The sequence below is a fragment of the Malaclemys terrapin genome, chromosome 1 (assembly GCF_027887155.1).
Source record: "Malaclemys terrapin pileata isolate rMalTer1 chromosome 1, rMalTer1.hap1, whole genome shotgun sequence".
Taxonomy (NCBI): Eukaryota; Metazoa; Chordata; order Testudines; family Emydidae; genus Malaclemys; species Malaclemys terrapin.
Genome location: NC_071505.1, coordinates 336108078 through 336122053, shown reverse-complemented (window position 1 = coordinate 336122053; position 13976 = coordinate 336108078). Strand labels below are relative to the sequence as shown.

The window sequence follows — 13976 nt, the reverse complement described above, 5'->3', positions numbered from 1 at the left end:
GGGAGCCGCGGCCGTAGATCCCGCGCTATGAGGATGCGAAATAAGTAATTTTAATTCGATCTAAGATACGTCAACTTCAGCTACGCTATTCTCGTAGCTGAAGTTGCGTATCTTAGATCAATCCCCCCCAACCCCCCCCCCCCCAGTGTAGACCAGCCCTAAGGGTTAAATACTTCTGAATGATAATGGAAGTTCACACCTAGTGCCCCAGGCTCACAGCCATTCTAATCGGGGCAAGTCCCAATTTTTATAACAACCATCACTGGGGATCAAACCAGGCTAAAAGTATGAGCCTCTAGAGTTTTCATTGGGAGCTGTAACAGAGCTGTGGTTCTCTGGGGGTCAGGACATGTAACACACAGTAACCAGTGGGTTACCCAGAGCTCCTTTTAAATGACATAGATAATTGTCTTTGTCTTGCCATTCACTCAATTGTTTGACAAAGAGCCCCCTTCCTCCTTCCCTCCTACCTTTATACTCTATTCTGACTGACTATGACTATTTATAGACCAAACAGAATTGCATTATGACCCTGATGCATGATTAATGGCTTCCAGTTTGGATGACTGATCGCCTACATCAGCTTTAATCACACTGGCTTCATTTGCTATTGAATCATCTGGAAATGGCACTTGTGGCTCACCATATAACAACATGCAACAAGACAGGCAGAGGCATAAAATTCTCCACTGGTTGGCTTACCTATGTCTGAAATCTTTATTTCTGACAGACGGCAGGAAAGCAGGGAATAGAAGAAAGTATGAGGTGTTAGTGGCTGAGTTAGAAGCATTATTAGCAGATTGAAAACTTGACAGTAACTGTACCATACAATGCAATAATAAATAAAGACTTAGCAGGCATGACACTGATATACTTTATATTGGATATTACTTGTCAGTGAGTTCACTTATGTACTGCTGCATATCACAAAGGAAGTATGATCTCACCAGCTCAGAGGTACTCATTTATGCAGGAGATGGGGTCAGGCACACTTCACACACAGAGACACTCACTACATTTAATTATCTGTCATGGAATATAATGTCAGGATAGAAGCCTGTTTCTTTAGTAAGCTTTACAGCTTTTTCACTGTCGCTGATTGTGGTTCTTTCTATTTTACAAGGCAATATATCAGCAGAATTGTTCTGGCCAACTTCTTTTATGTTCACTGCTTGAATCTCAGAGACACTATGGCGCAGAATTCAAGTAAGATTTTTTTTCATGGGCCAAGTTACATACCCCATTGTAATTAGCTGGAAGCCACATTGCAGCTGCCTCCCCTCTCCAGAAAAGAGCACTACACTCTAATAAGACACTGTACCAAACAGTGGGGGTGTGAATCTCAAAAGAAATGCTGCTTGAGGAGGCACAGATACAATCCATTTAGACCAAAATAATGGCTTTCCCCCATAGCTTTTAGTCAACCTGCATCTGTACCCATTTAATTTATAGCACACGTGAGTTAAGAAGTGCTTTTTGGCCCCTGTAACCTAAGTGTTTGCACAGATAAAGCAGTAATGGCTTCAGAAGGATTAACATGGGAGTAAATTAAACTTTGTGGCTCTTTGGAGAATCCAACAAGGTCACTTTTTCAAGGTTTCCAATTTGCTCTTTTGGAATCAGGGACTGTTCCACCAAATCTATATGCACAGGGTGTTTCTAACAATGCTGAAATACAAAAAGAACTCAGGGTGGGATTTCCAGAACTCCCTCAGGGAAGCGAGGCACCTAACTCCCATGCCATTACCGTGGGGTTTGGGCACCTATCTGCCTTAGGCTCCTTTGGAAATCACAGCCTCCATCACTAAAATAACCTTTCAGCACTGGAAGGATGCTCTGCACCTTAATGTAGGCCACCATGGAATCATTCCTCAATATTTGGAGTCCCACTCCGGGTATCGTACTCAAGCTGTGGCTCGCTCAGAGAAGTGACTGTAAATATGTTATCATGGAGTTCCTTGTTTGTTGACTCTCCATAATTTCCATCTTGAATGAGCTCAGGTTACATAGAAAACACCATGTCTTCTAAGTGCCAGCCCTGGGATCTCAGCCTGGATTCTTTTCTTCTTGTACATCAGCACCCATAATAAAGGTCCTGCAGGCCCAATTGGGCCCTCAGTGGCACCCAATGAACTTCTGTGGGTTTGCACAGGTGTACTGACTAGTAAACAATTCTGTTGTTGATGCGCAAGAAAAAATAGCATCTAGCTCACTCTCTTTTAGTGGCATTGATTCCTCAGGCGAAAAGGAGTATAATGCAATGCAACCTCGGCACTGATCCTGCAACGAGCTGCGGTTGAGTCAATGAAGGTCCTCGTTGTAGGATTGGGGCCGTATTTTTGTCAGCAGACATGACTCGAAATACAAATCTGCTGAGTAAGTAGGGACCATTTTTACAGTCACGTCTCAGGGGAGTGAGAAGTATCACACTTTTAGGCCAAATCTTGAGACATAGCAAGCACATGGGTCTTCTGGGAGCTGTGGGTGCTCAGAGCTTCTCAGAAACTGGCTCTTACAAGTATCCTGTTAGTACCGAAAAGATTCATCTATGCCCATTTCCCTTACATCCCACTGGGATGCTGTACATTATGGATAAGTTCTTGGTAGCTGTTTGTGTGTGTTGGCAGGAGGGGTTTGGTATGTTTGGGTTTCAAAAATGCAATGAATACTTTCACCAGAAAAAAAGCAGAGAAACAACAACAAGCGTTTTGGAACTACACGCCAAAAGGGAAGCATTGGGCACGTCTGCACTAGAGCTGTGGAGGGCTGTTTCAGAGCATTAAAAATAAAGTCTTATCATGTAGCATCCCACAGTCTGTGACTGGGATTCGCCAGATAACGAAATGCCATTTAAAACTAAGAAAAACTGCATGGATTTCTGTCAATAGGTTAGTCAGTGTAAAAAAAATTCAACAACCTGTCTTTATCCTCACGTGTGCAATGTACTGGTTAATGAGTGCTTGGACTAAAGCGTATCACTGACTAGACATCTTGACACACAAAGCCATGTAAAACTCCCAATACAGAATTATTCACCAATGGACAGTTCAATCTCCACTCCAGTTACAAACATGTTGTATTAGGGCCTGTTCCAAAGCCCACTGAAGTCATTTGTTAGGTTCCCATTGACTTCACTGGGTTTCAGATCAGGCTCTTAAGGCAGAGTCATTGAGCCTGATTCCGATGTCCCTTACACCAGTTTAACTCTACTGCCTTCCATGGAATTAATCCTGGGTAGCCCCAGCATGAGATCAGAATCAGATCCACTGCCTTGAACAGTGTGTTTGTCATGAAATGTCTGGGAGGGAAAATATCACAGATGAGTCAACACAAACGTTGACTCGGTCACAATATATTTTATTTCATCAACATTTATGACTCATCTGTATTCTCCCCTCCCCCTCCCCCCGATTTCCTTCCCTCCCCTCTTTTGTGCTTGCTGCTTTGCAAACCTCTCTCTTCCTACTGGAAGTTTTCTCTTCACTTTTCTGTGGGGGCAAGTGGCAGCACTTCATCTCCCTGCAGGGGAGATGGACAGAATTTCTTCACCCAGCCCCTATTTTTCAGTGGAGAATTCGCTGGGGGTGTTTGTATGTTTGTCCAAAAAAACCCACCCAGAAGTCACAGACTCTGGGAGTTCCTTGGTGAGCTCACTGTCCTAGGTATGAATGATCCTCTGTCCTGAGTACCCTCCACATATCATCATTAGTGATGTGTGTCCTTCCAAGTGTAGGTTATCCCGGAGGCTGACTGTTAATTTTTAGAATTCCCACTAGTCTCTCACCAGACTGAGGAGGACACATTAACTCAGCCTGAGTTAGTGGGTAAGAAATGCGATAGACTATTTTGGGCCTGTGATTCCATTCTGGATGAATTCACTAGGTCGCATGCCTTCCTGGAGTAAGTCAAAGTCAGTGGACTTGCACCAGAGGTGAATTTGGCCCATTCTGTTAGTTTAAAAAAAAAGAGTTTGGGTTTCATTTTCCCTCTGGGTACATAACATTTCTGCAGAATCAAAGGTGAACAATTATCACGGGCTGCGAGCTGCCTGGTGTACCTGAGCTCCAGTATGTTGGTGACATTGCCAGAGGGAAAGATCCTTCGGATGTAGTTGAAGTCTCCAACATAAAGGCTTCCATCAGATCCGCATGTTAGGGCAACAGGAGCCAGGAGCTTGTTCCCATCTGCAAGGCCATTACAGCTTGGACAGGAAATGCTACGCCTGCGTCCATTGCCCATAATGCTTCCTATGACAGGCGGCTGCTGAGAGACAAACTGATTTTCCCCATTTCCTTTATGCAAGATGCCTAGAAAACGATAAGAGCAGAAAGGGAATTAAACAGATGGTGAAACTGAAGCACACGGAGGGCATGCGACTTGCTCCAGGTCACAGAATGAATCAATGGCAGTACAGGAAATAGAACCCTGGTGTCCCAGCTTCCAGACTCATGTTGCACCACATCACAAAGAGATCTCTCCAGAATTGCCTCTAGGTACTGTGGGATCCTGTGAAAAATGAGATGTCCAGGGCCCATGGCAGACTGCTGTAACTCCTAGAGCACAGTGTTTTTCAGCCTTTTCAGGTTGCCGCCTCCCACCCCCCCATTTACTATAAAGATATATCGATGCTAACAATGGTCAGCCTCTGTAATTTATTTGTGTGGGTATTTCAAGGGGTTGGCAGAGATGACTTGACCTTAACGGTGAGTGGCTAGGTGGGAGACCAAGCTTTTCTTTGCTTTAGAGTGTAATAAAATGTCCAATGCCTCACAATCCTCTGATTGCTATTTGGGGCCCTCCTGGGGGTTGCGACCACGGGTTGAGAAACACTTTGGAGATTGGAAGGTCAAGATAATTGTCACTAGTGAGAGAGGGTATCCACTGGGGTTGTCTGCTGGCAAGGGACATGCTGGGTGGTAGTAGTTCACTTAGGAAAGTCTGAGTGGAGTATTAACTGGGGTAGGTTTCGTCAGCAGGGCCCAGGGGAACTTATATGTTGTTTGTGAGAAGACCAGGAAAGTTTTCATTAGTGGTGCCACCTGACCTGGGGCTACTCTCTCCGTACTCACTACAATCGCACAGGGTAGTGCAAACTTTCCATCCTTTGGCCATGTTCTAGTCATTCTGCCCAGCTAAATGCCCCGTCTCTAAACACTCATCATGCGCTAAGGAATGTAGGCATTATAGCTTCAAAGAGATCTGAGCTCTAGCAGAGCAGCTGGCCACAGAAGTTGAGGGATGGGGAACTTAGGAGTGGGAAGACTTCTGAAGCCGAGGAATTAGGTTTCCTTGAGCAGGATCGAAGTCATATTGGACAGGTTCTCTCAGGTCCACATTCCAAGCTGCGTTCTCACCACTGGCAGCAAGGATGATTATTATGCCATGCTTTGCTGTGTGTGATTATATTGGGTGGGTTTGCTTTCAATGGGGTCGACAAAGGATGGACCCTATCTGACCGTATGCATACACTGAATGTGCTTATGTAGGGTTCAGCCTTGGGACTTTTTCTGATGGACATCAAACCATTCAATCCCATTCCTTTATAGGTAGTACAAAGCTGGGGCTGCACACTTCATAAAAATATACAACAGATTTACAGCAGCTGATTCCTTTCAGATTTGCCCACGCAAAGCTGCCGCTGAATGTAGGTTACAATGAATAATTTGTTACTAGAGTGTGCATGTGTGTGTTTTCCCTTTGGTTGAATTATTAATGGTGAAAAGCAACAATGCATTGTACCGCTGCATCACCCTGCTCACGCCATTTGTTAAAGCCAACCTACCGCTCTGTATGTTGAGGGCATGGTGTTTGTCCAGGGACCATCCTCCGAGTTTGGAAGCATCAATTTCATAACCCTGAAGGACCGCCGTCCTCTTCTCCCACAGGATCAGATCAGGACATGATTCATATTCATAGCCCACGGAAACTGGGAGCAAAGGGGAAAAAAAGAAGCCCATAGGTTAATAACCTCAGAAATGCACATTCAGCACACAGCTGAGAGCTTTAATTAGTTGGGGGAAAGGCCATTTCTACAGGCAAGTGCCAATTCTATTTAAAATACCGTCACATTAATGCAGAGTCTTAATATTCTCCTCTTTAAAGGCCACTCTGCATAAAAAAGGTCAACACAGCAGTAGATGTTGGACAAATGTGCTAAATATTCAAAAGGCGCCGACTCACAGACACAATTCAAAGCAATGGGTGACCTAAGGGTTTAGCAAAAATGGTCCCAGAATTCCAAAATGGTAGTATGTTGCTTCTATTCATTACCTCATGTGCTAAGGCTGCCTGGCAGTGATGCAGGCAGAGAAACATGGCCCAGTTTAGAAAACAAAACATAATCCAAGCGGGTCTAAATCAGTAAACTCCCTTAAAGTTGACAGACAGGTCAGAGATTAATTTGGGCCGATATCACTAATACAGACAAAATGGTTGAATGCGAGTTGGTTTTCATAATGTCCAGAGAATCTTTAGGCCTGATTTACCTCCCTTTCATTGGTGTAAATCAGGAATAACTTCATTAAAGGTAACTTAGTTACACCACTGTAAAATCAGTTTCAGTGAGAGGAGAATCAGGCCGATTATTTTACTGAACACCTACAAGCATAGGCGCCGGCTTCTTCTGGCGCCGGTGGGTGGTTGACCCCGCTCTGCCCCCGACTCAACCCCTGCCTGGCCCCCTCCTGCCCCCATTCCAACCCCTTCCCCATATCCCCGCCCCGGCCCCGCCTTTTCCCCGCCTCCTCCCCTGAGCACGCCACGTTCCCGCTCCTCCTCTATCCATCCCTCCCAGAGAGTGCTACAGCTGTTTGGCAGCAGTAAGTGCTAAGAGGTAGGTGGAGGAGCGGGGACGCGGCGCGCTCAGGGGAGGAGGTGAGGTGAGGTGGGGCAGGGAGCTTGGCTGCCAGTGGGTGCAGAGCACCCACTAATTTTTCCCCGGAGTCAGCGCCTATGCCTACAAGAAGGCTTCAGGTAAAACATGCTTTCCTCAAAAGCAGTAAGACCCAAAACCCAGTTCCCCACTAGTACCTGAAGCAGAGCAGGGATCTTCAGTTTTACATTGCTTAGGAGACAAGGGAAAAGCAGGACGTGGAACAACTCTTGGCCCATACAATAAGGGTCTGATCTTGCCAGGGGCCCAGTGTCTCCTGAGAAATGCTGAGCACTGATATTAGGAACTCTGCAGGATCAGACTGGACAGGAGAAATCTGCAGTACAGGGAACAGTCTTGCATTGACAGGGAGATGAGTTGGATTGAACAATCAAAAGACCTTTCCCGCCTCTTTCTGCTACGATTCTGTTTTCAGCTCTTTTGATGAAAAAATATATTTATTTGTCTATATGTGTACTTGGCTAGTAATGTGTTATTTTAAACCTCTGGGCACCTTTGGAGGTTTCCTGAATAATACAAAAAAACCTAGACACAGGTACAAAGTGAAGGGTGTCTTGTAGGTATTTGCCAGAAATAACTTTACTATATCAGAACATAAACCTTTTAGGGCCTCCTTTTCAGACCCTGCCTCTAATTTCACCCCCATCAATCAGGTAGGGAGGAAGCTAAATTCTAGCTGCAACTAACTGTGAGTGTGACATGGGGGACAGGTTGAGGCCTTCATAAAAATCTGGCCCTCAAAGTCACACCAGGTAGGTAATTCTTTCTCTATGAATAGGGCCCTACCAATTTCATGGCCATGAAAAACATGTCATGGACTGTGAAATCTGGTCTCCCTCGGAGGAGACCAGTGTTTCTCAAATTGGGGGTCCTGACCCAAAAGGGAGTTGCAGGGTGGATCACAAAGTTATTTAGGGGGGTCACGGTATTGCCACTCTTTCTTCTGTGCCGCCTACAGAGCTGGGTGGCTGGAGAGTGGCAGCTGCTTCCTGAGGGCCCAGCTCTGCAGACATCAGCGCAGAAGTAAGGGTGACAATACCACACCAGGCCATCCTTACTTCTGCATTGCTGCTGTGGCAGCCGCTCTGCCTTCAGAGCTGGGCTCCCAGCCAGCAGCCACCACTCTCCAGCTGCCCAGGTCTGAAGGCAGCGCCGCCACCAGCAGCAGCGCAGAAGTAAGGGTAGCAGTTCCACAACCTTGTGACCCCTGCACCAACTCCTTTTTGGGTCAAGACCTCTACAATTACAACACTGTGACATTTCAGATTTAGATAGCTGAAATCATGATATCGATGATTTTTAAAATCCTATGATGGTGAAATTGACCAAAATGGACCGTGAATTTGGTAGGACCCTAACTATGTGTTATCTGTACACGTTGCTCCATCCAGAGCCTCACTTGTGCGGTGTTACAGGGTCTCATAAGCCTCAGCAGGTCATGTCAACCAACCTCTCCCAAGGAAGCTCAGCCCCATGTATAAGTGGGAATAAGAGACTCATTCTCTCTCTCTGCAGCCTGAGAGAAAGAGCCCCCTGCATATCTCCACTCAGGCTACAGGGGAGCAAAGAGGAGTCTAGTTGCAGGGCTGCAGTTATCCCTGAATTGCTCCAAGGGCAACAAGGAAGAGCAGGATCAGGGGTGGATGTCTGTTGTTTTAAAATAGCAGTGGAGACACCTGGGGCGGGGGCCCTCTCATCATGCTGTTGCCATTGCCAAGGCCTGATCTACTCCACCTGTCTGAACCCTATTGCGGAGCTGTGAGTGAAGGATCATGGCTCCTTTAAAGATTCCTCTGTCAGTCATACAGGGAGCAACCAGCTGCGGCACCGAGCAGTCACTATGCATGCTCGGTTCCCCTCCCGCTCCGATGTCCTTTCCGCCGCAACTGATTGACAGACATGGCATTTGGGCTGGGTGGGCTCTGTGATGTCCGCGAAAAGGGGAAGGAGCTGTAGCCATACAAGTGTTACATCGGCAGCACAGAGGAAGCTTCCTCCTCCTGTAGGACTTCAGCTTCTTCAGCTGCAGATCCCGCTGGCTACAAACCATGGATGGTGCTGTGCTCAAGAGATGGTGCAAAGAACACACAGAGCCCGATTCTCCATTGCTTCGCACCTTGAGTAATCGTTCTACAGACATAGAGGATCGCACAATGTGCAGGGCAGTGGAGAAGCAGGCCCACAATGGTTACGCTGTGCTGACGTTCTGGAAAGGGCAGTGAAGGGAAGAAAACATAAGAGCAGGATAATCTAGGATAAGGTTTGCGTGCTGCCACTTAACAACTTCTTACGGGCAAGATGGAAAGAGAGGAATGTGTTCTGAGGTCAGCTTACCAAAGGCTTCCGACAGTCCGTACACTTTCTGGCTGTAGACATCCGTCTTATCCCAGATGAAATAATAGGAGAGGTCCGGGGCAGCTGCAAACCACTTTCTAAAGAGGCGTCCTTCTACGGCCACCATAAGGTGGACTTTCATGAGGTTGAAGGGGATGGTGGGATGGGTCATGCTGATCCTCAAGACGGACTTATAGCCAGCCGTGCGGCTGCTCAGGTAACTCAGCTTTATTGTACTGCCAGCAACGTTAATCTCCTCTTGCAGGGCCTGAGGAAAAACAGCCAGGAGGTGTTAAATCACCACTGAGCAGACACCAAAGTTGCAATTAATCAGACACTTACATCTTCAGAAAAGCTCTCTGAGAAGTTTCTAAACCAGCCCACTTACGAGGCATCAGTTATAAAATATTCACAATGTATAGGGTTATTCGTGGAGGCCAAGGAATGTCTCTCTGGGTGATCTGTGCGGGTGGGGTGGGGTGGGAAGGGCAGGTTAAAAATGCTTACAATGAGATCCAAGCAGAAAAAGGCTCCAACCATCTGTAACCAAGATGCCCCCAGCCAATGCTCCCTTTTCTCCGCTTTGTCCCGTATCTTGCTGTATTCTGTTGGTGACAATCTTCATCTTCTGGACTCTTTGTGATACTGTGAGCCTTATTTGTCCCTCTATCCCTCCTCCTGCTGCTATCTCACCTGGTTCCTACCCATCTTCTCCCACCCTGCTCCTGTCCCCTCTCTCCCCAGCTCCAGCCCCATCTCTTGCCAATGTCCCGCCATCTCTGCTTCTTTCTTCCCCTCCTGCCCTTTGCCTTCCTTCTGCTTCTATCCTTCCTCATCCCCTGCTCCTGGCCCTAGCCCCCCTCCTGACTCCTGCTCCGAGCCCCCCTCCCTTGAGCTCTCCTCCCACCTTATTCCTTGTCCCTCTGCATTCCAGGCATCCTGCTCCTCCTCCTCCTCCATGCTGCCTGGGCACCAGCAGGGGGAGCACTGAGAGCCCAGGAGAGAAAGTTTTCCTCCTCTCAGTCCCAGTGTCCAGTACTACTGCAGTCCCGGCCAAATGGGACAAGAAACTGCAGAAAAAGTCTTGCTCAGCCCTAGCTGCCCTAGGGATTGAGCATGCTCAGTACTAATTTAATCTTCAGAGAATTGGGCTGCTAAACTCTCACGAGTCTCTACTGAGCATATATGAACTGAGATTTTTGGGAGGGTTTATAACTTGGTTAGTTTAGGGCAAATTTTCTGGGGATGGCGAAAGGCACATCCTCGAAACTAGGGTGGGTCATCCTGCCAAATTTCCAGTCCCTGCTCCAAAACACAGAGGTGCAAGAGCTTCTCAGTGAAATGGCTGTATGATTTTTTTTTAACATGAGCACAACAGTGTATTTTCCCCCAACCTTGTTCTTGGAAAAGGCCGAATCATTTTAGCTGGAACTTCCCTCTAAAAAAACAGCTTTAGACAGACGGGGGGAGAGATAGCTCAGTGGTTTGAGCATTGGCTTGCTAAACCCAGGGTTATGAGTTTAATCCTTAAGTGGGCCATTTAGAAATCTGGGGCAAAAATCTGTCAGGGATGGTACTTGGTCCTGCTGTGAAGGCAGATGTCTAAACTCAATGACCTTTCAAGGACCCTTCCAGTTCTATGAGATAGGTATATGTCCATTTAATAATAATAGCCAGCACAGAAAACATATTAGCAACTGAAAACAGAGTCCTGTCATGGAAACTGAAGGATCTGAAAAAAATGCTTTATAAATAAAAAACAGTCTTCACAACAGCCCTACCCATTTTATGGATGGGGAAAGTGAAAGACAGAGGAGTTAAAAGGATTTGCTAAAGGTACACAGTCAATGGCAGAGCCAAGAATAGGCCACAGGAGTCTGAAATTCTTTTTAGTGCACTGTTCTAACCACTAGACTTGACCCCTGTTTGTTGGAGCTTTACACAGCCTCAGTTGTGCTGGAATGTTCCTCTCATATGGGTTTTAGATATAAATAACCACCCATCTGGGAAATGAAGCTCCTAAGAGCGGCTGTTTTGGGCTATTATCGAAGAGCTAATACTTTTTCAAGTGATAACTCAACCTCTGAGCACAGCAGCACTTGACAAACTGATGCATCACAGAAGTTAAAGTACTGTTGCACCACGTCCATAAATATTTACTTTATCTAATGCAGCCTTTTCAATTTACATACCTATGCACTTACGAGGGTGAAAAATGACAGATCTGGGAAAACCCAGGAATTTTAAAATAGCTATGCTGGCAGCAAGCTCTGCTGAGCAGCGATGCAAAGAAGGCGGTCCCTTTCATCTAATCTGTCTTCACATAAAACCCCTACAGGAAAACGCCAGCCAGAAATAATTGCCACCAAGGCATTGTTTTGCAACGTCTGGTTCAATTCAGTCTCTGAACCATTTACTTCTCTCTACCACAATTGACTTCTCTCTGTCCCTATTGACTACCATTTCAGAGGAAGGGTCAACTGAGTAGTAAATAGGCATCAAACAAATGCCAAGAATAGATTTAAAAGGATCCTGCCTCAAGAGGTGGTTCAAATCGTGAGGCTCACAAGACCTTCCAAAACGGTTGCATATTGTGCTTTGTTGCATTTCATGAGCAATACTGTCCTGGTGATGCACACCCACAGAAAAATGGCATTGGAAAAAGGATGGGCCACAAACTACCTGGAACTTACAAAAGTAACAGAGGCAGAAACTGTCCCCGTATTTCTGTCTATCTGTTAATTAGTACTGTCGCTAGATCCAGAGAGACATATATGCTGTGTTTGTGCAGCACCTAGCACAATGGGGTCCTGGTCTGTGACAGGGTTCCTACATGCATAAATAATACGCTCAATACTCTACAAAAGTGGTCAACCCACTACTAGACTGATTAGAAATAAGAACTTTCTCGTTAAACGTATTAGGAATTCTTTCTGCTTCTTTCTTTTAACCCCTTGATGTCAGCCACAGTCTTGAACTCCTGCCTGTAGCAAAGCCTGCCAGTTTTGCATGCGACAAGTTGAAAAATCTTGATGCTCAATTATGTTAACCGAGTTAAATGTTTCTATTCCAGCTACTCCTTCCCCTGCCATCACACACCTACTCCACTGAGCGAGGAAACTATTACTCTGTCCAATTTCTTCAACATGACACACATAATACTCTGACCCGAAAACTGATGAGAAACAAAGACATTTGAATACTGTTATTTTGCCTTTTGGATGACAGATTAAACTGAGGTCCTGAGTGCTTGGGAATTAGCCCTGATGTCCCAGCAGAAATTTAATTTAAGAAATTACCAATCTGATTACCTAAAGTCCCCTTTCAGTTGCAGGACTCTGTTATTCTGTTGTGTACAGTTAAATAGCTGCAACGCTGTACTCCAGAGATTGCTGCATTTCTGTGAATGAGCATTTGCATTTCAGACTGCTGAGTACTTTGGAATCCTCTGTAAATGTATTATGTCTCTGCTTTGCTATACAATAAGCAGTCCTATATCCCTCAAGGAAAAAATGTGATTATGTCCATTGTATCTAACATTTCTCTATTGAGAAGTGTGTCTAATAGAATGCAATGGTAGAATTTCAAGCACTTTTCCACTAGGGTGTTTTTATAATATATGTTACACAATGTGGGAATTATGCAGATGAAGGCAAAATTCGTATTGACTTCAATGGGGGCAGGATTTCACCCCAACAATATTCTCTTCAGGCTAGAAGGTTGAAAGTTCTGTTCCCAAACTTTGGGAAAGTTCAATTCCAAAATTCTGCCCCAAAGCAGAAGAGCAGCATTAGGCATTTTAGCAGTGGGTGCTGAAACGTACCCCGAAGGTCTGTTACATCCTAAAATGTGTCCCACAGCCACCCTTTTCCTGTAGACGGGAGGTGAGGACAAAGCAGAGGCAGTGCAGTTTTTGCTGCTGGTGAATAAGCACGTCATTATCTATCTGTCAGAGATGAACAAAACCAAGCATTATGGCCAAGCGTCGATTTTTGATTTTTAAAAGTATGTAAATATACAGTGTAAATTAAGCAAGGCCTCTAGGCTTCTGGAAAGCTGCCAGTGAAGCCCAAATCAGTGTCACAAAATGTTTTAACAAGTACAGAAACGGAATAGGATGCGCATAGCTCCAAATGCACTGCTCCTCTTGACTGCCTGGAGCAAATGTTTCACGTTAGAAAGAAGATTCATACCTGAATTTCTGGAACAATGGGGCCTTTCTCGGAACAGGAACTTGCAAATGCTGTCAGGGGGGACGGGGAGACCACGGGGTTGGGACGGGCAAAGTTGCTGAGATCACAGCTTGGAATCTCATTCTCTTCATGCCTCATGACTATGGTTTCCATTACAAAAAAGCGATCCCAGGGTAGCCAGAGCGTGTGTTCCTGAGTGATGAAGGGAGCCCGCTCGAAGTGTAAGATAATGGAAATCCCACCATTAGTGACGAGATCAAAGCTGTTTTTAAGAGACAAAGTAAAAATAAAAATAAAACAAATGATACTTGATATGTCTAGAGCCTTCCAAACAGGAACCTCACTGTGAAAATATTAAAGGATTAACCCTCACAAAACCTCTGTGAGCTAGAGAAGTATTATCACTCCTATTTTACACATGGAAAAACTGAGCCACAACAAGGTTAAATGACTGGACAAGGTCATACTGTAAGTAAGTGGCAAAGCTAGGAATAGAACCCCTGGGTCTTGACATTCAGTCACGAGATATAGTTATTAAACCACACTCTCTTCTTTTT

At 45.5% G+C, this 13976-nt stretch overlaps 1 protein-coding gene across 3 annotated transcripts in view; it reads right to left on the bottom strand.

Moving 5' to 3' along the window:
* Positions 1–13976, bottom strand: part of TENM4 (teneurin transmembrane protein 4) — a 752323-nt gene that overhangs the window by 63815 nt on the left and 674532 nt on the right. For all 3 annotated transcript variants that reach the window (XM_054015769.1, XM_054015770.1, XM_054015771.1), the window contains 5 exons: positions 13420–13681; positions 9227–9494; positions 5783–5926; positions 4058–4307; positions 703–723 (listed from right to left, as the gene is read on the bottom strand). In XM_054015769.1, coding sequence (XP_053871744.1) covers positions 703–723; positions 4058–4307; positions 5783–5926; positions 9227–9494; positions 13420–13681 — 945 coding nt within the window. The remainder of the gene's footprint in view (positions 1–702; positions 724–4057; positions 4308–5782; positions 5927–9226; positions 9495–13419; positions 13682–13976) is intronic.